This window comes from Rhynchophorus ferrugineus, unplaced genomic scaffold, assembly GCF_030347505.1.
Source record: "Rhynchophorus ferrugineus isolate W39M unplaced genomic scaffold, kcgeb_rfMv2 rfM6, whole genome shotgun sequence".
In the NCBI taxonomy this organism is placed as follows: domain Eukaryota; kingdom Metazoa; phylum Arthropoda; class Insecta; order Coleoptera; family Curculionidae; genus Rhynchophorus; species Rhynchophorus ferrugineus.
Window position 1 is genome coordinate 20,290,699 of NW_027472585.1, and position 26,280 is coordinate 20,316,978.

General features: G+C 32.5%; 1 protein-coding gene across 21 annotated transcripts in view; it reads right to left on the bottom strand.

Annotated features, from left to right (window-relative positions):
• The window catches only part of LOC143198453 (G-protein coupled receptor Mth2), a 148,791-nt gene that overhangs the window by 5,846 nt on the left and 116,665 nt on the right, over nucleotides 1–26,280 (bottom strand). For 16 of the 21 annotated variants that reach the window (XM_076407690.1, XM_076407685.1, XM_076407687.1 and 13 more), the window contains exons 2-3: nucleotides 2,646–2,825; nucleotides 2,348–2,426 (exon numbers count right to left, since the gene is read on the bottom strand). In XM_076407690.1, coding sequence (XP_076263805.1) covers nucleotides 2,348–2,426; nucleotides 2,646–2,825 — 259 coding nt within the window. Of the gene's footprint in view, nucleotides 1–2,347; nucleotides 2,427–2,645; nucleotides 2,826–7,412; nucleotides 7,846–12,206; nucleotides 12,659–17,046; nucleotides 17,490–26,280 lie in introns of those variants that run through there. The other 5 variants (XM_076407699.1, XM_076407696.1, XM_076407701.1 and 2 more) reach the window with 5 other exon arrangements.

Genomic DNA, 26,280 nt, shown 5'->3' on the forward strand with positions numbered 1-26,280 from the left:
TTTTAACATTAATGTTAATGTCAATGTCAACGTCAACTTGAACGTCGACGTCAATGTGGACGTCGCTGTAAACGTTACTGTCAACTTCAACGTCATTGTCAATGCCAACCTCAATTTTAACGCCACTATCAACGTCAATGTCAAGGGTATTGTTAATGTCAACGTCAACTTAAATGTCATTGTCAAACTCAATTTTAACATTTTAGTCTCAATTTTAGCGTCAATGGCAATGTGAACGTCAATTTTAACGCCGTTGTCAATGTCAATCTCAATTTTAACATCAATGTCAATATAAACGTCAACCTCAATGTCAAGATTAACGTCAAGTCAACGTCAACTGTACTGTCACTATTATATATTCGATGTCAATGTCATAGTAGATGTCATTGCAATATATTCTATCCGAATTAGCAGTGAACTTACGTCATCAAGATGCATAATGTATTGTCTATTGCAGTTTCTAAATGCGTTTTACCAGATAATGTTTTCGTTTTCAATTCACTCTAGTTAAAAAGTGGTACAATGTTGTCTGATAAGTTCGAACATGTAACCAAATGTCGGCCACAGTGGTTCGGTTGTTAAATGTTTGCAAAATTTTTCATAACATTAATGATAAGATATTATAAACCGGTAAACGTTTTGTCGCTTTGCTTGTTTTGGTAAGTTTCAAATCGCAGCTTAATATTTTTGAGTAATGAAAGAACAAAGTCGGTTGAAAATGATGAGGTCAAATAAATCAATAACAGAAACGAGGTAATGGGGTTGATTAGGTTTGGTAAATCATATTATATTTTAATAAAAGTTGCAGATATATTGTTGTTTATGCTAGAATTAAAAAGATCTTAAAAAATGGCCCGCAAAGGCTGTAGTTAAGGGTTGGCTTGCTTGAAAATACAAATTAAGTTGTGTAGAAGATTTTGGACCTTCTTAAAGAATTGTAAATACTTGGTAAATATAAATAAAACTAAAGGTTAGTATATAATTAATATAGTATAACTGTAGAAAAGTTAAATATTTATATGCACGGATATTGTGTAATTGTTGAGAATATATATGAGCATTTAGTTAAATTGTAAGAAGATAAAATTAATTCTAACTGTTTTGCAGATATAGCAAATGCATTAGAGAGAATGCAGTGATTAAATCTAATTTTATTAAGGAAAATGTACACAGGTAGTAGAAGAAGACACTAATAGAAAGAAGAAACTAGAAACTAGAAATACAATGATGTGAGAATGATTTGACAAAAAACGTTGCAACGAAGGAAACAGGAAGTAAACATAAAAATCTAAATATGTTTTTTAATGAAAATAAAATACATTACTTGGATGTACAATTATTAATTAGGTAGATTAAGCCTCCAGAGAATACCATAGGTGGTTTAGAAAACGAGTTAAATGTAAATAGAATAAAATAACTCTAACCTACAAACTATTGTGGCTATTTAACTGTAGTTAAGTCCTTTGATAATATATGCATTAGATGTACTATAATGCTAAAACAAATGATATTTTACTTATACCTAATCTACAAAATATTGTGGCTGTTTATTTAACTGTAATTTAAACCCTTCAATAATATATGTATTAGATGTACTATGATGTTCAAATAAGATATATTTTATAAATTTTTTTTCATTATTTTATTTATATTAGAATGTTGTTATATTTCGAAGCTAAAATAAATTAAAATGTGTAAAATGTCAACGTTAAATGCGGTAATACTGCACCGTTTTGACGTGACAAATTGAGATGACGTAAGTTTACCGCTATTTTAGATAGACTATAGTCAATGTCAGTACAACGAAAATATCAACTTGTTAATTTATTATTATTATTATGTTAATTTATTTAAGAAAATGAGGATAGAGGCATAGCAATATCATTTTTCAAACAAAAAATTGTTTCTTAATTAAACATGATTAGTAATTTTGATAACTTATGGCGAGGAATTATTCCTAGAAAAGTTGATACAAAGCATTCTTTGTATATCATCTTTAATAACAGAAAAATCGGTCGTGTAGAAGTTAATTACGAAACTCTATTTCAAATATATCTGTCAGTGTTAAAAAGTCTTACGTCATCGCTTCTAAAATTCCAGAATAATCAAACAGACGATTCCGACCTTTTAAAATAATTATTCCCAGTGGTTGCCACAAAATAGTGTCAATAATCGACGTATAAAGCATCTGAATCGTAATATCGACGCGATAACAACGTTTTGAATATGTTGTGGTCATATTGTAACATCCTTTTGAGATATGGTGGTTTTTATGGTATTTAATAAATTTTCATTTAAATTTTATTTGACAATTTTTAATATTTAGTGATAGAACGGAGGTACTTACCTAAATGTGTACCATATGTCAAAGCAGATCACGTTCATCCAAAAGAACGATACCATGAATAGGAACAGAGTCCCGTAAGCTGTAGGGAATATCTGGTTATTGCTTGTTAGACTTTTAAGATAATATTGGGTGTGTGAAAAAGTAATCCGCGGTTTCTAAACTTTATTAGATTGAACATTTCTACCATCAATTGTTAATGTTTTCAATCATCCATTTAAAATAATTAAAGGTTTTATATAAAAAATATTGCATGTAAGTTGTATTACTTTTTCAATCATCCAGCATATATTTAACTGACCTGCTCCGGTACAAAAGAACGTTGGCAGACTCTCGCTTAGGTTTATGGTGACCAAAAGGACATAGGCTAGTAACAGCGTCAACACGTATAACATTAACGCATACTGGTGGACATTTTTATCGGGTAATATCAGATAAACCAAAAATGTTATGAACAAAAATGGCATCGATATAATCATACCTAAAAAGAAAAAATATATATCAAATTTATTCAAAATGATTTTCTAAAGTTAAAAACAAACTACTAGGTTTTTTGTACAAAATGGGTGAAAATTATTTGAAAAATATTTTCTTTATTTAAGTTGTTGTATTGACAATAAGATATATTTGAATCCAATAAGCCCGAATTGGTGTTATAACTAATCTCTCTGTTCTTTGATTTTGAGTTTGATCTGCTCTGTTTTTGTTGTTTGATTTGGAGCTATGAAGCTGCGTTTTCCCTAGTTCATTTATGGATCTTGTTGGTTTTTGGTAATAGTGAACATATAATTTACATGGTTTTTGGTCGAGACAAGTGATAATCAAACCAGGGATTCCCCAGGGATTCCAGGGATGTTTCCCTGGAACGAGTGTTATTCAAAGGGTCAAGTACTTTGAATAGTGTGAGTGTACCCAAATGCACTCGCTATATCACTGAGGTGCATTGACTAAATAATTTATTATTATTATTCGACCTGATTTAAAAAAATATAATAGTTCTTGGAATAATATAGGATAATAATTAAATTAAGTACTAGTATAAACTAGTCCTTAAAACTAGATTTAGATAAATTTTTAAAAAATAGATTTTCAATATGTCATTTTATAATATAGATCCCCTTAAATAGCTATTACTCATTGGGTAGATTATGGAATGCTAAAATAATAATTTAATATTTGTAGAGGTTTTTAAAAGAACCAATTCAAATTATTATTGCCAATGAATAGTTAAATTTGATAACTTTATTTTCTCGCTCAATTTTTCAGATTGACTACGCAACCAGAAACTGTATTTTTTGGACATTTTAATCTCAACACTTTGAGATTTAAGCGATAAATTCATTGAAATATAAAATCCGGATAATGTAAACGTTATAGTTTAAATTGTTCGCAATTAACATATGTTTAGTAAAGAATATAAACAATGGATGTAATTAAATATGTATCTGACTAAAAAAATATAACAGCGGTTTGATATAAACTCATATTTCATGTTATCTTCTGTTTAGTTTCAAATAAATATTAACAAACATATGATAATAATAGAAATGTAAATAATGTGACTAGTTTCCGTTGTTATTGTATCAATTTTTGCCATTGTGAGTTATTGGCTTTTTATGGCCGTCCATACTGTTTAAGGCAGTCCTGTTATAACAACATCATAATTATCATTATCATCTGTTGTGTTTGTTAGTAAAAGTAATGATGTTGATGTTAATCGCAAATAACGCCTTTGGCAGTCAGAAAAATCTAATCAGAAAATCTATAATAATCTGATAACTTAAAATTAAAAATATGAGTAGTGGCTTTATTCAGATAAAGTCATCCCAATGAAGTCTAATATTAATTAGAACATCCTCCTATAAAACATCACCAATGGATATTCATTAAAAGTCACCCTTTTAAACTATATAGAATTATGATCGTTTGGGTGGGAAGTTCTTATATAGCCAGCATATCAAACAGACTTAGTTTAAAGGCTTAGGCTTAAAGTTTAACGTGGGCACCGAACCGCGGTACTCAGCATTAAGCCTACCGACTGGTAAGTGACCAACTTTAGAAATCATTCCAGAAGACATCCGGTCTTACCCAGCCTGGTTACTGGCGTAACTGGGATCATTTTTCTTGTCACAGGGAATGCAATCTAAGATAAAGTAGAAAGCAGTAGCTTTCAATTAGCCTGGTATATTTGTAGTTTTTGCAATACATTTTGCAATAAAAATTAATAGAGAGGACTAAAGACTGTAATAAAAAAATGAGCAATTAAAGATGAGCTATCTAGTAAGTGAACAATCAATAGACTATTTAATGATTGTAAATACATTCTTTTAATATATATTTCTAAATTTTAAAAAGCAAATTACCTTATTGTGTTCGTTATTGGTTGATTATGCATGCTAAAATTTCTCAATTCAACTCAATTTCAAATCTCTTTTATTCATATATTCCCTTTTTAATATATAATTATGTATTACTTCATTTATAATTATGCATACTTATATTTGATGTTCTGAACTTGATACAGTTTTGAAAATAAGCTTATTGCACTTTTGTTTAATGTTCATTTGTGTAGCAATATAAATTTATTAATAGTTTGCTGATTTTTGAAAATTAATGGAAATAAAATTTAATTAAATGCAATTTTAAAAAGGTTTGTGGCTGTTCTTGTTTGTATGTTCTTGAGATAATTTGTTTATATTTTAGTAATGTTTTATATACAGGTACATATTACTTTAATTAATTTTATATATCAGAAGTAATTCTGAACAATTGTGAAAACAACTAAAACTTGTAGCATAACGTATTATTTTTAAATTATCCTCTTTTCTCTATTACTTGTGGAACATGATTAAATTAATAAAGTAATATTAACAACAACAATAACAATATTAGTACAATGACTAATATTAGTAAATTGGCTTTTATTTTCATAAGTATATTATATGAACTAGGTTCTAACTGATATAGCTCATCGAGCATGTCTGAGCTTTTCCATGAAGATGCTTCTTTTTGTCGCCTAGAGCGGTCTTCTTGGACCTAACCAAAGCCTTTGACAAGGTTTGGCTCGGTTTAGTGGCGAAATGTATTCGATTAGGTCTGCCCGACGACCTAAACGCTCTTATCAAAAACAAACAACTCGATGAGACGGTACAGTGGTTACATTTCTGGTTGCAGGTCAACCCACAGAAAATCCAGGCCATTTTCTTCCACAAGAAGCGTTTTGCACCGAGCATTTCACGTGTGAAAATTGAAAACGCCGAAATCCCATGGTCAAAATAAGTCACCTATCTCGGTCTTGTCTTCGATAGCAAGTTTAGGTGGAACTCCCAAATTCAAAGGTCCCTCCAGAAAGGTCAAGGTATTGTCAATTTGCTTTTCCCGCTCATTAACCGGGCCAGCAGGCTTCATCTCTCATTAAAATCTCTCCTGTACAAGATGGTGGTTCGATCAGTCGTTCTATACGACTCCAGCGTCTATCTAAAATACGTCTCCCCTAGGTTGAACGTTTTCAAGTTTTTTAGAACAAAATTAGCTCTACTCTAAATATTTCGCCAGTCTTCGTCTCTCGGACAATATATGTATTACCGAGCTAGGCTATTTTAGGCCAATAACTCATTCGTCTCTTTTTTATTCTATCACAGCTGTTCGACTGTCCCGTCGTGTTCTAACTCCAAATTGTCTCGACGGACACGCTCCTTACTAACAGTAAGAACTACCAGGCCCATAGGATGTGCTGATAGGGTGAGGTTAGTGGGTAGCTAGAGGCAGTCTCCACATAACCAGTCAAACTCGCTTATTTCTGCGGGTCTCTCCGACCAGGTATTCGTAATAGGATTCCCTTTCCCGATCGATAGGGTTACTGTCAGAAATTGAAAAACTTTGATGGCTAGAATAATGGATGGCTAACTTATTGATGGAGATTTGAGAATGTCATTCGAGAAAATAACTCGGAGATTCAAGAGACTTGAATGGATCCGATGCAACGATGAAACAGCAGAATTATTCGCAGAATATTTAGTTAACGTATTCCAACCGAATATAAATATAAATATAAATCCTATTTATCAGCCTGATGTAGCTGTAAATCTGACTTCTCTAATGGAAGTTGCCACAGAAATTGACAACAACCTGGGTTATTAATTAAAAGAGCTGCTACGATAAACAGTATTCAATGCCTGTTTGAGACTGAAGCATTTTCTAGAATGACTCAAGGTTGATCGAATAATTATGCTTAAAAAACCTGACAAAGCGACAGAATCAGTTGGATCGTTTGGCTGTTACCTGCAATGTTGATTAATGAATTATTTAAGAAACTACCGTTAATAGTATTAAACTATTTATAGAAATGCCAGAGTTCCAGTATGGATTTCGATATCACTACTCGAAAATCGACCAACTTCATAGACTAACAGTGGTAGTTGAAAAGGTGTTCAAGGAAAAGAAATTCTACCCAGAAATATTCCTGGACGTCTCACAAGCTTTTGAGCGGGTATGGCATTTGGGATTCATGGCTACCGCAGTATTAATTACTGTCTACTGCTGGAATTATATCTTTTCGAAAAAAAAAAGTCTCATATAAGGGGCATTCACAAAACTTAAACCTATTTCAGCTGGAGTTCCACAGTTCTTATAGTAATAATTAAATTACAAGAATAAATAGGGTTATTTTCTTGAAACCAAAATATATGCCATTCATAATCCCGTCAATTTTTCCCACGTTCGTTCGGTCAGATCCGCGGGGTCTAGAACTGCGTCCTGCCTCGTTGAACAGGCGGTCTCGTAATGCCGAAGAAATTGATGATTGAATCACTGCCAAACTAACATTTTTCCTTTGACATTAACGTTTTTTTCGACACGGTTTGGCAATTTTGCCAGAAAGATGAGAAAAATAGTAGATGGTTTAAAAATTTTTCTTAATAAATGTATTTTTAGAGCAAAGAAATTATCAGAATACATGCAAACACCTGATGATAATAATGCGAGAATGTTAATCAATAATTTTTTTGTCGATTTTATGTCAGTTTATACATGAAAAACAGGAGATATATGCTGTTGCTTTAATTTTTACCGATAGTAACATGTTCTCGTGGTTGTTCCGTCAGCTGCCTCTTAGGAATGCACACAAACACTCCAGGTTTGTTGTCTATATAATCGAAACAGTAACGATCCATGGATAACTTGTATCCGTATTCTGCCAGCGAATCTACCGTGAAGGTATCGTCCGAATTGAACTTTGTATCGTTCAAATTATTAATAGGTATGCTCAATTCCTCACACGATTGTTTTGGTATCACCTGGATGTTTTCTAATTTTAAGAAGGGGTGGATGTAGTTGGAGGGCACGCATTTCTTTTTCAGCGTATTTACGGATTCAGAGAAGCCACAACACTTCCGAAGACACCTGCCTACATTGCACTGGTATTTTTCCGCGTAAGGTGAGTTAAACGCGGTTAACAACAAAACGATGAGACCTACGTATCTGGCCATTATAAGTAACGAGACTGAACTGATTGGTTAAGGCTTGGAGAAACAGTTTGGCAATTATCTTACCACAATTATACAATTGCATCATGTCGATGGACAAAACGAGTTTGCTGGCTTCAGTAGTTTTTAGTTAAGTCGCGAGGGGATCTGATTGGCTCACTTTGTTTCTATGGTACGTTTTTTGTTTATTTATTTTGATCGCTATTTTAAGTATGGCTGACATAAGGAATAGTGCATTTAGATATTAAATTATCTCTTCATTAGTATATATAAGTCGATAGTACAAAAAGTAAAGTGAATTAGTGATCTAGAAAGTGTTTTGTATCCGGATGGAGAGATAATAAAGAAATGCAGAATCGTTTTCATTCGAAGAAGTATTCGGTTGTCATTAGAAAAAGGTTGATAATGTCAAAAATCCAAAACCGATTGGATTAAGTCTCAAAGAAATTTATGATCGTTACAACATGTTTCGGTCTTGTAACTTAAGGTAAGTTTATTGCATCTCCAATGTGGAATTTTTGCCCAAGTAAAAACAAATTTTTTAATGTGTAATTAATTTAATAACTACCTTGAGGAGTTGATTTCATTAAGGAAAAAAACTATAATCATCCAAATAAATATATTGGCTTAAGACTACTTAAGCAAGATAGTCCTTTTGGATCTAGCTCATAGATTCAGGAATATACATCCTCGGCTAGTATGTTTTAGAAATCATTTGAAACGCTTAACATAAGTTAATTTTAAATTGTAAAGAGGATGAGTCCTCCTATGTTTCCTGTAATATCGATGTTTTGACATCGATGTTATAAAAATAAAATATCGAAACGTCAATTATCCTTAATTAAACCGAGTGAGATTTTACGGCCAATAGAAATAACTACTTGTGAAGTCTGCGGTGAAAAACATGTAACCTGTAGTAAAGTTAAACCACTTACCAGACTATTTACCATAAAAGTAACAGATTTTCAATCAAAACAGACAATCGGAGATAATTTTAAAAATAACGTAATTAAAGAAATGAAGAAACGATTGTAACAAACAGAAAATGTTAATATCTTTGCTGTCGCCACTCTCTTGGACCTTCGTTTCAAGCGTTTTAAAAATATACATCTCCAAGATGCATTAGGGTGTTCTAGAACCATTGGGTTTTGGTTCATTCACCAAATCAAATGGAAAATGATGAATTGATGGAAAATCTATCATCTACTAAGTGGAAGAAGACCAAGTTGTAGATTTATGGAAAAAACATTCAACTTATTAACGAAAAGAACATTTTGTCTGGTCAACGTGACACGCATATCCTTGTGGAATTACAGTTTTATTTAAGAAGCTCGCCAGCTGATTTGAAAACAAGACCCATTACTTTTATGTATATATAATATACTAATATTCACGATTACAGTCATGTATAATGTTAACCAGTTAAGAAGGTAATCAAAGCAATACAAATATTATCGAATAAATAGGAAAATAAATATAGGAAATATAGGAAATAAACTATATGGAAATAATATAAATATTATATGACTACTTTAAATCCAATGATTCTAGTTATATTTTTGATTATATCATTCCCTGTACACGCAAATCGAGAGAGTGATTTTTGTCAGAAATTGAACAAAATTAACTGATACCCAGAATAATGGGTTAATCTATGAGTGGATGGATATCTTATAATGCCATTTTAACGTCGACTAACCCATCTTGTAACAATATTGATTCATAGTATGTCAAATTAGTTATATTAGTATATACGTAACATAATGTGAAAACACAAGGTGTCTCAAAAGAAAGCTTATATTAATTTTTTTAAAAGTATATATTAAAGTCTCCTTTTACCAACTATGGGTTTATCTGGACTGGACATTAAGCCAGTCTACCGACTGGCGAGTGACCAACTTTGGAAATCATCCCAGAAGACATCCGGTCTTACTCAGCCTGGTTACTGGCGTGACTGGGATCATTTTCCTTGTCGGATTTTACACTCTTGAACATTCACAAATTTTAAATAACCACAAACATAAATTTACGACCATGCCCCAGCAGGATTCGAACCCGCGGCTATCGCAACAGTAGGAGGACCGTCCCATCGCCTTTACCACTGCGCCACCAAGCCGGCCTTATATTAAATTAATTGACTAAACAATAGATTAAAGTCGACTTCATACAACATTTTTATTAATTATTAAAGTACACTGTTGAATATAACAAAGCAGTATAATAGTAAAGTATAATATTAGATATTTTTCATATTTATATATTAAGAATTATTAGATGATTGCATATATTTGGTCAGTATCAATTTAAATAACTATTTAAATTCGATACTTTCGTTGTTTATTTTGAAGCAATCTGCTGCCGAAACTTATCAAACACTTTTAGAAACTTATCGTCAAGCTACTCAGTAAGAACGATTTGGAGAACAAAAACAATCCGAAGACAATGAATTTCAGGACTAACTGGATAAAAACCCAGCCTAAACTGTCACAAAATTTTTATACGAAAACAAAGAAAAATCCAAAAGGAGAGAAAAAGACTCCTTCGCTAATTGATTGAGTTTTGAATCATTTCTACATCGCCGTATCGTATTGCGTAAAAGAAAGATTTTCTTGTTTTGTGACTGGTAATGAAAAGTGGTTCTATTACCATAATAATATAATAAGAAAAGAACAAAATCGAACGTTATCAAACAAGATGACAGACCGGGAAGGGTTTGTTGAATAATTAAAGAATCGAATTCAAATTCAATTAAATGTAGTGTTTAAGACAGTCGCACAATTACATTTTGAAGTAGAGAAATTCATTGTAGGCATCTAATAAGCTGCTGGAAATAATCGTGCAGAAATAAAGAGTACAGTTTAAGGAATGAGTTATCCGAAAGGTATCAAGAAAATGGTAGCTGAAAAATGAAAGCTACGAATAAAATGACACCCCTGAAAATAAAAAAATATTAATCAATACAACCCAAAGGTTGAAAAGGGAAATATTGCAAATTGATCATGTATGTACAGTTCACGTGTAAGAGACCTACATGGAAATTGGAAACGTAGCAATCAAAAAAAGCTGAAGTATTTTCTGACCATCTAGAAAAAAAACCTTCAAACCAAACGAAACTGATACTGAGTACAATTTGACGAACTTAGAATGTGAAAATTCAATGATTCAACTAGTAACGCCGAAAGAACTAACCAACATTATCAAGGTTGACATTAATCCAAAGAAATCACTAGATTATGACTTAATAACAGGACAATTGCTGTAAACCAAGACTACTAAGAAAGGATATTATAAAATTCACCAACATGATCAATACACTATTTCGATTAAAAAAATGTCCGAGACTGAATATCACTGTTACCAGTAATATCTAAGGTATTTAAACAACTCCCGTTGAAAAGGACAAAACTTGTTATATATAGAAAAAACCTAATACCTACATATTAGTTTGGGTTTGTTAACAAACATTCGACGCTCAGGGACATAGAAACCAATACATACTCTACAATAAAAGAAGCTAAAGTAGGTGTACTACAAGGAAGTGTATTGGGGCCAATTCTTTGTCTACTCTACCAATGTGATTATACCATAAATGGAAAATATCACGATGGCTATATTCGTTGATGACACTGTGTTTCTTGCTGGGGATAATAGCGATGAAGCCATACGATAATTACAACAGGCAAGTGACAATGTAAATAATTGGATCCAAACTTTGGGAAAAACCATTTTCTTACGACTGTTCAGGATGTCAGAAAGATAAATTATATTAATTATTAGATAATTTTTATAGCTTTATGACGGTATTTTGGTTTTCTCTGGCAGGACATTTTATTACCACTGCCAGGCCTCTAGTATATTTGGGAAAGGAAAAAACCCTTATAAGTGTACCACTGGTTCCAAGAAAAGGTGACTATCAGATACCATATAATTTCAAAGTGGGTGTGACATACACACCACCTTAAATAAAGCGAACCAAGAGGTTCGCAAGCATTCACAATAAAGTGTTTATGAACATATTCAGGAAATATTTACGCAAGTATTCACGACCAGTTTACCATAAGTTTATATTCATGACTAGTTATTTGTCAAGTTTGTAAAATAAGATCGATTCGTATGATCGAAGATAGTTCGGGCATTTTATAGTGTTGCATTGTATTATAAGTGTATATTTAAGTAATATAAGTAATTAATAAACGGTTTATTTTTATTTAAAGAAAGATTAAAAATAAATTTTTAAAGTGAAAAAATGAACAGGATACATGCAAGCGTCTGCATATATAACAATGCAATAATGTTTATTAATAACCACATTTTTTGTCGATTTTATATCAGTTTATATATGAAAAATAGCAGGTAATTGCTGTTGCTCTAATTTTTACCGATAGTAACATGTCCTCGTGGTTGTTCCGTCACCAGCACCTTAGGAATGCACACAAACACTCCAGGTTGGTCGTCCATATAATCGAAGCAGTAACGATTCATGGGCAACATATATCCGTATTTTCCCAGCTGCTCCACTGTGAGGGTACCGTCCGAACTAAACTTGGTGTCATTAACGTGATATTTTACGGTGTGTTCCTCGCTTGTGCAACGTTGTTTTGGTATCACTTGAGTCTTTTCCAGTTTTGAGAAAGGGTGGACGTAGTTGGACGGTACGCATTTCATTTTAGTCATGTTTACGGATTCGTTGAGGTCACAACACTTTCGTAGACACCTGTCTGCATCGCATTGAATTTCTTCCGCGTACGGTGAGGCAAACGCGATTAACAACAGAACGATGAGACCTGCGCATCTGGCCATTATAAGTGACGAGATCGAACTGACCGCTTAAGGCTTAGTTAGAGACGTAGTTTCGGAAGCAGTTTACCACAATTCCGCAATTGCATCATGTCGTTTGATAAGAAGAGTTTACAGGTTTCAGCAGTATTTAGTTAAGCATTGGGTTGGGGAAAAAGTAATTTTCTTTTTTTTAATTTTTTAAAGGAAATTTTTGCAAATAAATTCAAAACACTAGTCAATGACATATTAGGTCCTAGAATTATTAAAAATATTTTTCATCACTTCCTACAACTTTATCAACTAAATTTTTGAAATTTCCAAAATACATTTACATCTTCTACGACTTTTTCCCATCTTTCTGGCAACATTGTCACACTCTGACAAAAGAACGATGTTAGTTTGACTGCAATCATTAGTTCGTTTTCGAACTTCCTCAATATTATCGAAGCCATGCTCTAGCCAAGCCATAATCTCACAATATACGCACCCCTTCTGTAACAGGCTGACAATTGTAAGGTGAGGTTTTTCAAATTTGATCTTTAAAGCTAATTCTATATGTTCCTCTTCGACATCGTATTAGAAATGAAGTGATTCGTTTAAGCTACGTCTATTAGAGCATAGTTTAGGAACAAAATTCGTAGACGCAGATTACAATGGTTTTGACAGATTTGTCGAAACGAATTCCTCACTAACTTTTTTAGTCGAAGGCGGAGCTAATAAACCCAAAAAAGATATGGATCGAGATCATCGAAAACGATTTGGATATCATTATCAGAATCATTTTCTTATACCTGCCCTTATATTCCAAATACGGTTTGGATATTTATGGAAAACCCAACGGTCGTGACAGTAAAACATGGTGGAGCGGTTCAACCGGAAAGTTCACATCCGAGAGTCGCGATCCTTCTGATAGGATGTCAGTTCTTATAGGATTTAATACCATGAGGGTTTGATCTACATCAATAATGTATTAGCATCACCCACTTGAATAAATTAGTAATAATTCATTTAGTTTTATTACAAATACTCAATTCTCACATATACATTCACCTTGAGCACCTTCTATGGTTTGATTGATGATAATGATGATAGATTTATCAAGATTATATTTATCAACATTTCCGAAGATATTTTCTCATATTGTACCGTATGACGTAAATATAATAAACTTTATTATAAACGCGTGTCAAATGTTTGATATAAGAGCTCCCTTTCTAATTCTTTTAATAATTGTATTATAAAAATAGTCGAAAAATGAAAAATTGACATTTAAAAGGGTATATTTTCGACATTTTACTCCAAAGTTCCAAGGTTACTTCCAAGGTGGTTAAATATATTAAAAAAACGTAAGTGTAATGAGGAGTAGCGTGGGAAATAATAATATGCTCAATAGTTTTGCATAATGCAAAAATAATTTAAAATTATTTCACAATCACTAAAAATGAATGATGGTCATCCTCCATATCTTGTTTTACTCTACACCAGCATGTCATAAGTCACTTATAATGTATATATAATGTGTATATAATGTCACATAATAAGCGTAATAAGTCAAAATAATGAAGATAGTAGAACTCAGGAAATTTAATTAGTTAATCAAATGTTGTGTTTCATGCTAATTGGTAATTGAAATTCCTTATAAACTGGATATTCACTAATGAACTTAGCATAATTATATTTCTGAGGGCTTGGTTAATAATATTTAATATTTAATGAATATTGGAATAATATAGAGGTGTGACAAGGTTTTTTTATCAAGTTGCTCAGTGAGCTTACAAGATATCATCAATTCTAATGAGAGTTAGGTCTATCACCAAGATTTTGAGTCATAACAAGATGTTTAACAGTGATAAGTGAGATAACAGTTAGAATATAAGCTAGAAATTATCAAAAAAGTAATTTACTTTAAGAAAAGCATTAAAATATTAAAATTAGCCAATTAAAGTACGAGTTGTTTGCACAGATTTTGCATTCTTCTGATCTGGCTTTTCGCCACCACCCAAAGAACCAAACAATTATGTCACTGGTGTTTACGCAAGCATGAATTGCCATAAATGAATCTTTGTTTTTAAAAACCTGTTATTTTTAACTGAATAAACAAAGGGCGTTATTTTGAAATGTAATTTCATTTGACATTTTAATGTTCAATGGACTGGTACGATTCAAACATACTCGCCGGCCTGACACATAGATGGTGCTACTATAATTAAATCAATTTTTTTAGTTAACCCTAACCGTCAAAAGATGCATGGATAAATTTGACAGCTGTCGGATCATTAATTTGTTAATTATAACATTTTGAGTTAGTCAAACTTTCATTATTGTGAAGAATTCCTAAAAAGGAATTTCTCGTGTTGATAAATTATTGCTATTTGAAGAGTAAAATACAGTTCAAGCAAAAACTTGGCTTGATGCCGAGTTTTCGGACAATGCCCCATGAAAATCAACCATCAAGGATTGGAATGGTAAGTTTAGACGTGGTGAAATGAGCACCGAAGATGGTGAACGCAGTGGACGTCCAAAAGAGGTTGTTATCGACGAAAAATTTAAAAATCCACAAAATAATTTTGAATGACCGTAAATTGAAACTGAATGAAATAGCAGACGCTCTAAAGATATTAAATGAACGTGTACATCATATCATTCTCGAATAATGGGATATGGGAAAGCTCTGTGCAACGAGTTGATGATTCGGAGCAGTGTTTGAAGATGATCAAGCGTTATAAATCCGAGTTTTTGCATCGATATGTGACAATGGATGAAACATGGCTCCATCATTTCACTCCGAAGTCCAATCGACAGTCATCCGAGTGGACTGCACACGATGAACCCGCTCCAAAGCGAGGGAAAACGCAACAGTTAGTTGGCAAGGTTATGGCAACTGTATTTTGGGATGCGTATGGAATCATTTTCATTGACTAACTTAAAAAAGAAAGGACCATCAACAGCTACTATTACATAGCGTTATTGGACCGTTTGAAGGACGAAATCGCCGAAAAGCAGCCGCACTTGAAGAAAAAGAAAGTGCTGCTTCACCAAGACAATGCACCGTGTCAAAAATCCATGAACTGGGTTTTGAATTGCTTCCTCATCCACCGTATTCTCCAGATCTGACTCCCAGCGACTATTTCTTGTTTTCAGATCTCAAAAGAAGGCTCGCTGTGAAGAAATTTTTTTCGAATGAAGAGGCGATCGATGAAACTGAGGCCTATTTTCGTACGTCAAATCGTACTATAAAAATGGTATCGAAAAGTTGGAGAGTCGCTATAATCAATGTATCACCCTTGAAGCGAATTATGTTGAATAAAAAAAAATAATTTTGCCAAAAAAAAATTTTTGTATTATTATGGTAGGCCGGAGACTTTTCAATTGACCTGTTACAGACGAGCAATGGTGTCGAGTAGACATGCTCATTAGACCTAACTAATCAGGGGTTATATCAGGCCACCCATCCGGCTTGGTCAACGTAAAAAGTATGGAGTAATTCGTCTTTGTCTTAACTAAAGCTTTCGACAAGGTCTGGTACGATTGCAAAATGCGTACGGTTCGGTTTCTCAGAAGACCTAACTGGTTTCATCAAGATCTATCTATAGGATCAGGTAAATATTTCCAGGTCAAGAGCAGGAAAACTCTTTCCAGTCGAACATCAATCAGCGTGGTTGTATCTTAAGGTTCCCTGCTGGCTTCAGCCTTATTGATGGACGATTAACGTCACGTTTTACGCTGATGACATTGCTTTCTTTACGGTCTCTAGGCACGAGGATACCATTAAAGGATGTTTACAGAAGCAGCTTGATCATGCTGTCAAGTGGTTCAAATTCTGAAGGTTGCAAATTAATTCCCTGAAAACCCCGCGCATCATTTTCTATAAAAAGCATTTCGCACTGTGCGTCTTGCAACTCAAGATCGACATTGCAACAATTTCATGATTTGACAACGTCACATACATAGGTCTATAGTTCGACCGACGGTTCGGTTGTAATTCCCAAATCTAGAAAGCAATTCCAGCAAATCCAACAAAGAAAGAAAGGCCCAGGGATAGCAAAGCTAATATCTCTCTGATGTTAATTCGGTCCGTACTGCTCTATGAATCAAATATCTTCAAGTTTGTTACATCCAACCTGGTGAAACGTCTTCAAGTTTTCCAAAATAAACTCCTCAGGAAAATCTTAAACGTTCCATGGTTTTTCAGAAATAATCAAATTTATAGAGACTGATACTCCAGAAATCAAACGCTTCATATCTCAGTCCTTCTACAAACAACAACTCAAGTTCTTCTGAAAATGCGCTTGTTCGCTGGGACATGCTGGGAGCTTAGCACCGCCTACCGCCTCGCCGCTAATTTCCTCTAACTAATCAGTTAAATAATATATCAAACCAAATAATACATTATACTAATAATAATCATAATATACAACAATGTAAAATGGATGTTAATACCAAAAGTTACGTGTTTACGTTCCTCTTCCTCCAAATTCTCCATGGGGATGCATATGAACACACCGGGTTCGCCATTCATGTTATCGAAACAATATTGGTTCATCGAAAGCATCGATCCATGATCGCCATATATCGGAACATTGATGGAACCGTTGCTGAAGAATTGCGTCTGTTTGATCGACGCGTAAATGGCATACTCGGTGGTGCGACAAATTTGGTTCGGTATCACGTGAACATTGGGGATATTCGCGAAGGGATGCGAGGAATTCGATTCCACGCAGATATTATGGGTTATATCCCGTGCCTCGTTGTAGTCGCAGCATTTTCGAATACAAATTCTTTTGTTACACACATCGCTATTTGTTCCATAGACAATAGAAAACGTGTACGAACACACGAGAAATAATAGCGCGAAAGTAGTATTCATCTTTGGCGAAGGCTCGATACTGACTCAAAAATACAATAGTTTTATAGGAATTCAATATTTATATTTATTTGCATATGTTCGGTATCAATAATTAAGATATGGCTTATATACGGATCACAAAAATTTCTCCTCATACATAGGCAACTTCTTTTACACAATCAATATTTTTTAAGCTTCGATTTTAAAACAATTTATTTTTGACGAGTAAAACATAAATTTCAAAAAGAGGAGGGAATTACGATAAATACATTCTGGAATAATACAGGGGCTTTAACAGTACACAGGAACAAATAAGAACGTGTTGGAAACATAAACAATCTGAAGTTAATAAATATTTTATACGACCAAACCTTAGGAACAAGTGTAATAATGCGCATGTGAAAATGGTGTAAATTAAGAGAATAGAATTTATCATCAGGTGAACTATGTTGAATGGGAACTAAAATTGTTAAAAACAAATTAAGGGTTGATCTAGGAACCAGTTTTAATATGAATATTTTAAAAAGTATATGAGCACTCTGAATAAAAACTATGATCCTGTAAATTGTAACATTTAGAAATATATATAATACGAAGAATAAATGCTATTTTTGTTTGTTTGTAAATTAATTTTTAGGTATACTCTTGACAATAAATTATATATGATTTGAAATTTTATATGAATAAATAAATAATAAAATCGGTTTTTTGTATTAATATTGAGAATTAATTTTAAGGAATTTTCTTGTCGCTCATACAATTATATTAATAAACAAGGAATTAAACTATTTTTATCGCCATGGTAAATTAACATTGTAAAAACTGTAAATTTTATATGAACAAATAATGAATAAAAATGTAGTATATAAGCACTGCGAATTTTGAGGTGGTTTCTTGGCATTACATTTTAACTTTTAGATGAATAAATAATAATTACAATTTTTTGTTGTATAGGCACTGTGAATTAATTTTGAGGGATTTCCACAACTCGCGAATTATATATTTTAGATGAATAAATAAAGATTAAAAGTGTTTTTGTTAAGGCATTGTATGTACACAGTTTTGAAATATGTTCTTCATTATCATTATACATTTAAGATGAGTGACTAAAGTATTAAACTTTTTTGGAAGGACTGTGCAATAATTTTATAGTGCTATTTGGTACTAAATTATAAATTTTATAAGAATATATATAAAAAATAAAACATTTTGGACAACACATGTGAATGAGGGTTTTCCATCACTGTCAATGATACCTTTAAAATGAATAAATAAAGATTAAAAGTGTTTTTGTATAGGCATTGTATGTACACGGTTTTGAAATATGTTCTTCATTATCATTATACATTTAAGATGAGTGACTAAAGTATTAAACTTTTTTGGAAGGACTGTGCAATAATTTTATACTGCTATTTGGTACTAAATTATAAATTTTTTAAGAATATATAAAAAATAAAACTTTTTGGACAACAAATGTGAATGGGGGTTTTCCATCACTGTCAATTATACTTTTAAAATGAATAAATAAAGTATAAAAGTATTTTTGTGTAGGCATTGTGAATTATGAGTTATGTTCTTGACATTTAAGTATACATTTTAGATGAATAAATGAAGTGTAAAATTATTTTTGTGCAAGTAGTGTAAGTTAGTTTTGAGGGATTTCTTTGATTCAATTAATTAAATATTTTATATTAATAAATAAAGTTAACAAGCACTCAACAATTGACTAGGTCCACAGAATAACAGATGTTATTGAAAAGGCCTATGAAAGTAAAAAAGTATGCACAGATATATATTTAGATGTAGCACAAGCTTTCGATAAGGTTTGGCATGAAAGCCTTATTCATAAACTACAAAAATGCCACCAAAACAACACACCGAACTATTAAAATCATACATTATAACCAGAATATTTAGAGTCAAACAAGAAGAAGCTTACTCTACAATAAAAGAAGCTAAAGCAGGTGTACCACAAGAAAGTGTACTGGGATCAATGCTTTATCTACTCTACACTTGTGATATACCACAAACGGAAAATATTACGATGGCTACATTTGTTGATGATACTGCGATTATAGCTGTCGGAGACAATAGTGAAGAAGCCTCACGAAAATTACAACAGGTTTGTGACAATATAAATAATTGGACACAAGCTTGGAAAATAAGAATTAATGAAAGTTAATCTGTACATGTGCAGTTCACCTATAAACAAACCGTACAAACACCAATAACATTAAATAACATTATAATTCCATATAGCAACAACGCTAAATATCTTGGAATGAATCTCGATGAAAAACTTCGCTAGAAGGAACATATAAAGAAAAAAAGGAAAGAACTGGAATTGAAATATAGGAAAATGTACTGGCTAATTAGAAGAAAACCACAATTAAGAGTACATAATAAATTGCTATTATATAAGCAAATACTAAAACCTATATGGACATACGGAGTTCAATTATGGGGATGTTCTGCAAAGAATAACACAAATTAAATACAAATTCTTCAGAACAAAGTCCTGAGAGTTATTGTGGGTGCACCCAAATACTATAGGACTGATTACCTAAATCGAGACCTTCAGATACCCACAGTCAGTCATGAAATCAAGAGAATTGCAAGGGGTCATGAGGAAAGACTCCATTCTCACACGAACATTGAAATATTGCAACTATTGATTACCACCAGAACAGGACACAGACTCAAAAGAATCAAACCATCTGATATTGTGTAGTGTTGTGTAGTGAGGTGCATATATTAAAAAATTCAGCAGTGCCACGTATAAACATTATTTCACCAGAGACTGAGATAGGGCCGATGGGTCCTGCTAGTTATATACTTAGATTTAAGTTATCATAAAGACAAATTGTAGGTTAGACGGAAACGACTAGTAACAATATATTAATTAAATAATAATAAAAAAAATAAATAAAGAATACATATTTAGATATAAGTACTGCAAATTAATTTTGAGGGGTTTCTTTGACTGACAATTATACATTTTAAATGAATAAATAAATAATAACTGTTTTTCTGTGCAAGCACTGCAAATTAATATTAAGGAATTTTAAAGTGAATTAGTTTTGACGGATATTTTTAAAAATATTACTAGAATAGAAGCATTTTATTGATATCATAGCTGCACTGTGAATACAAGGTATATATGCATTTTTATTTATATGATAATATGGACTTCATGATACCGAGGAAGTGTGGAAAAAGGTCCATAAATGAACCGCTGTCATCTAGTCTATGCAAAGTTGGTTTAAATATTCGTTATCAATATCTTCAATGTATTGCCTGATGCAATTTGTAAATTCGTTTTAGAATCAGACAATATTTTAGTTCTTATTTTATTCTAGTTATAAAGAGATACAATGCTGCCTGATGCGTTTCAATACGTAAACGAACGAGCCTGCCAAATTCGTCCGGTTGTCAAACATATGAAAAATTCTTCAGAACAATAGTGATAAGAGGTTATAAACTGGCAAACGTTTTAACACTTTGCTTGTTTTGATAAATTTCAAATCGCTGTTTATTATTACTATGATTAAAAATGCCGATGCCAGACAGAACAGATTGTCTCTCCGAATGAGTTACTTCGAACTGGAACTAGATAATGAAGGCCCCTTATTGCCATACAATTCGTTAGAGAGGAAAGCATTTTTCCTGTTAAATATTAATTTGTTTCGGTTTTTATAGAAAATATTTTAGCGTGTTGCACTGTATATTCGTATGGATATGGCCCCTAAAATATCTCAAAAATGAAAAACATAATCTCGGATTCACCGAATAGAAACCATTCTCATACGAAGCGGGAGACGAATCAAGATCAGCTTGATGTTAGCACTATCGGAGATCAAATATATGACATGTACAAAAACAGTCAGTACTTGTTTCAATATAAACATAATTTAATACAATTATTTCAGAATAAACTGTCAGTCAGAAGAGTATCGAAGAAGTTTAATGCAACTTCCAGATTTTGCTTTTAAAGGAATATAATTTTTTAGAGATTTTTAAAATCAAAAACCTATTATTTCAATTTATGTATTTAGATGAGATATGGATATTTCAGAATGAGACTAATACACCCAACCGTCACTCAGATGATAATAAAAATAGTGTTAAGACATCTAAAGTTGGTGGAAAAAGGTAAACGTGGGAATAACAATTGATTAGGTTTTATTAGTCATAACATTTATCAATAATTCATTGCAGGATATAATGTGCTTCATGCTGAACACAGGAAAGGTTAATAGCACCTTCGGTTTGGATGACCTCAATCAGACACATTGAAGAAGAAATTGAGAAATGATGGAATCATGAATAAAATATATATACAAAAACATTAAAAGTCTAGTTATTCACTTCAGGGAAACTTTCTAAATATGGGATTATGATTTAATGCTGATTATTTCCAATATAGAGTGATGAGAGTGAAGATAATTAAAGGTGTGTACATACTATTAATATAGAGTGTGAAGGATTTATGTCCGTTAGATATGTGTGTAATTGTTCAGAATACGCATGAGTATTTAGTTAAACTGTGCGAGGAGAGAAAAAAATATAACTGTTTGGCAGATATGGTAAATGCATTAGGGAGAATTCAGTAATTAATTTTATCAAGATTGGTGTACATAGGTAGTAGAAGAAGAAATAAGAAATACAGTGACGAAATATAAAAATGACTTGACAATGAAACACACCATCGAAGAAGAACTAAACGTAAAAAGAGGTAGATATGCTCTCTAATGAGAATAAGATACTTTACTTGGATATACAATTGTCAATTAGGTAGTTGTTGGTGCTTCCAGGATACCAGTACAAAAAAAAGCATCTAGAACTATACCTCATGGGTGATGTGGAAAAGAGTTCAATGTAAATATAATAAAAAAACTCTAACCAATAAATTATTGTAGCTGTATAATTAACTGTAGCTTAATGCATTGGATATATGCATTAGATGTACCAATATGTTAAAATAAACTATATATATTTGATAATATTTTTGTTTCATTATTTTATTTAAATTAGAGTTTTGTTGTATCAAAGCCAAACTGAACTAAAGCTCAGTCTTGATACGGCGCCATTGCGATGTTATGACGCCATAAATTTAGATGACGTATGTTCAAAGCAATTTTGGATAGACTATTGTTTTTCAATTCGGTGTGGTAATGTTGCTAGAAAGATGGAAAAAAATTTTAGAAAATTTATAAATTTTTTAGAATAAATGTTTTTTTAAAGTTAAAAATGAACAGTAATTATATGTTTTGTCGATTTTATGGTAATTTATATATGAAAAATGGAGATAATTACTGGTGCTCTATTTTTTTGCGATAGTAGCATGTCCTCGTGGTCGTTCCATTATTTGCACCTTAGGAATGCCTACGGGTTTGTTATCCTCATAATCGAAACTGTAACGATGGGCAACTTCGTCCGTGGAACTGCATCCATATTTTCCCAGCTGTGCTACAGTGAGGGTACCATCCGAATTGAACTTAGTGTTGTTAACTTGATTTTTTTACAGTGTATTTCTCACTTGAGCATCGTTGTTTTGGTATGACTTGAGCGAGTTTTAATTTTAAAAAAGGGTAGATGTTGTTAGAGGGTACGCATTTCATTTTTCTCATACTTAGGGATTCTTTGAAGTCACGACACTTCTGGAGATACATTCCTGCACAGTATTGAGGTCGTTTTGCATAATGTGAGGTAAACGCAGTTAACAATAGAACAATGAAACTTACATGACTGTTTGAACTGATTGATCTGACTGTTTAAGGTTTGGTGACGTAGTTTCGGAAGTAATTTACCACAATTACGCAATTGCACGATGTCGTTTGACGAAACGAGTTTACAGGTTTTAGTGGTTTTTAGTTAAATATTGGGTAGGGGAAATAATTTCGTTATTTTTTCATTTTTCTAAACGAAAATTATGCTAAAAATTGAAATTCATCACTTTCTACAACTTTATCACCAAACTTTTTGAAATTTGAAAAATGTTTACGTCTTCTACAACTTTTTACTATCTTTCTGGCAATATTGCCATACCTTGTCGAAACAGCGATCTAATCATTAGTTCATTTTCGCACTGCTTTGCTATTTTGAGGTCATGCGATAGCCAAGCCAGCCATGTTCCCATAATATATACAAGCGTTTTGATGGTTTCTAAGACTTAAACACTAAGTTTGAGGATTTTCAAATGCAATTTGTTTAAGATGCTACTATTAGGGCGCAGTTGATGAACAAATTTGTAGACGCAGGTTACGATGGTAGGATTACATTGGCAGACGTAATGGTTTCGACATGTCTGTCGCATGGAAAGTTGATTAATTCTTCACCACCTTAACTTTTCGAAGACGCAGCGAACATCATCGTCAGAATAAATGCGACCGATTGCCAACTGTGGCGAGATTTAGCAGAATATTGGTTGAAAAGTATATATTCTCTCAGAGTGCCGTCTATGGATTGATTCTTGATAATGATGATAGATTTACTAAGACTACAATATTTCCGAAGGCATTTTCTCATAATGCACCATGTTGATGTAAATATATTAATCTTAGAAAGGTAGACTTCTTTCTAATCAACTGGAAACGTTGAGAAAATGATAAGTTCATTCAATGAAAAACAACGGAAACGCAACAAAATAACAATTAAATCTTTGAAGTGAAAGTACTATGGTGACCGCTGTAATTACCGGATATTCCATTTTTGGATTAATCATTTTAATATTTGTATTATAAAAATACTCGAAAATTGCTGAAAAAATAACTGATATAAAAAATTCAATTTTCGACCTATAACTCCAAGGTCGCTAAATATGATAAAACACATATGAAGTGCAATGAAGAGTAATGTGGGAAATAATAATGTGCTCAATAGTATTGCGTACTGTAAAAATAATTTTATATTATTTCGCGGTCACTGAAGGTCATCCTTCATACTTTGTTTTACTCTACACCTACAATGATACTACTCTATAATGATATAGAGATGTGACAAGGTTTTTTATCAAGTTGCTCAATAAGTTTGCAATAAATCATCTATTTTAATGAGATTTAGGTCAATCACCATAATTTTGAGTCATAACAAGACGTTAAAAAGTGATAAGTGAGTTACAGTTAGAAGATAAGTTAGAAATTAACGAAAAAAGTAATTTCGTTTAAGAAAAACATTAAAACGTTCAAATTAGCCATAACTAAAGTATCAATTCGTACAGATTTGCCCATATTTTCCACCCTTTCTCATGTGAGTCTTCGTTAGGGCGAGTTTTATTTCTAACATAGAAATTAAGCCAATAACTGGTGTTTATTCAATGATTCATTATAATAAGAACCACTAAATTTCCGATAAGTCTGCGCTGCTTGTTTTTCTTTGGTCCCTGGAATTTAAAACGCAAAATATGACGAAAATCACTTCTTGGAACCTCTGCTTTTAAAGAGCAATCTTTGATTGAATAAACGAATGGCATTACCTTTAAATCTAATTTTACTTACATATAAAGGTTCTATCGGAATAGTAACATTAAAATGACTTATAATATGGCTTCATTGAACAAATATTATTGCAGATACACTACTTTAACCTTTTTAACCCTATATAAGTGTAGTAGAATAGAAAACTGTAAACTGTATCAGATGGGATGGTGTTTAGTTTTCTGTTGTAAAATATTAAGTGGAACGAGAAGACCAAACATATCAGCTTACTGCGATAAATATCGATATATAGGCCAAAAGTATCAACATTTCTTTGGCATCCCTAAATTACAGAGTTTAAGGCAAGTACTAATTTAGAGAAGACATGCTCATTAACAGGTCAATTAGAGGTCCCCGGACTACCATAATAAAACACATTTTTTGCCAAAATTTTTTTTTTGTTCAACATTATTCCCTTCAAGGGTAATACATTGATTATTGCTCCAACTTTTCGATACCATATTTGTAGTACGATTTGTCCTTTTCTTCAAAATAAGCCTCAGTTTCAGCGATCACCTCTTCATTCGACGAAAATATCTTTCCAGCTAGCATTCTTTTGAGATCTGAGAACAGGAAATAGACGCTGGGGGCAGATCTGGAAAATACGATGGATGAAGAAGCAATTCGAAGCCCAATTTATAGATTTTTGCCATCGTTTTCACTGAAATATTACACCACGCATTATCTTGGTGAATGTCGTGATGATTGTCTGCTTTTTCAAGGTAGACAATGAAAATTATTCCATGCGCATCTCAAAATACATACGCCATAACCTTTCCAGCCGATTGTTGCGTTTTCCCACGCTTTGAAGCGAGTTCATCGTGTGCAGTCCACTAGAATGACGACAGATGTTTCATCCATTGTCACATATCGACGCAAAAACTCGGATTTATTATGCTTGAATATCTTCAAACACTGCTTCCAATCATCAACTCGTCGTTGTTTTTGGTCAAAAGTATGCTCGCGCGGCACTCACTTTGCACCGAGCTTTCTCATACCCAAATATTTGTGAATGATATAATGTACATGTTCAGTTGATATCTTTAGAGCGTCTGCTACTAAAGTTAATTTCAATTTACGGCCATTCAAAATCATTTTGTGGATTTTTTAAATATTTTCGTCGGTAACAACATCTTTTGAGCGTCCGTCTTCGGTGCTCATTTCACCACGTCTAAACTTAGCATATCACTCCTTGGTAGTTGATCTTCCTGGGGCAGTATCCGGAAACTCGGCATCAAACCAAGTTTTTGCTTCAACTGTACACGCGAAATTCCTTTTTATCCATTTTTTTTCACAATAACAAAAGTTGCTTTGATAGCTGTCAAATTCATACAGGCATCTTTTGAAGGCTAG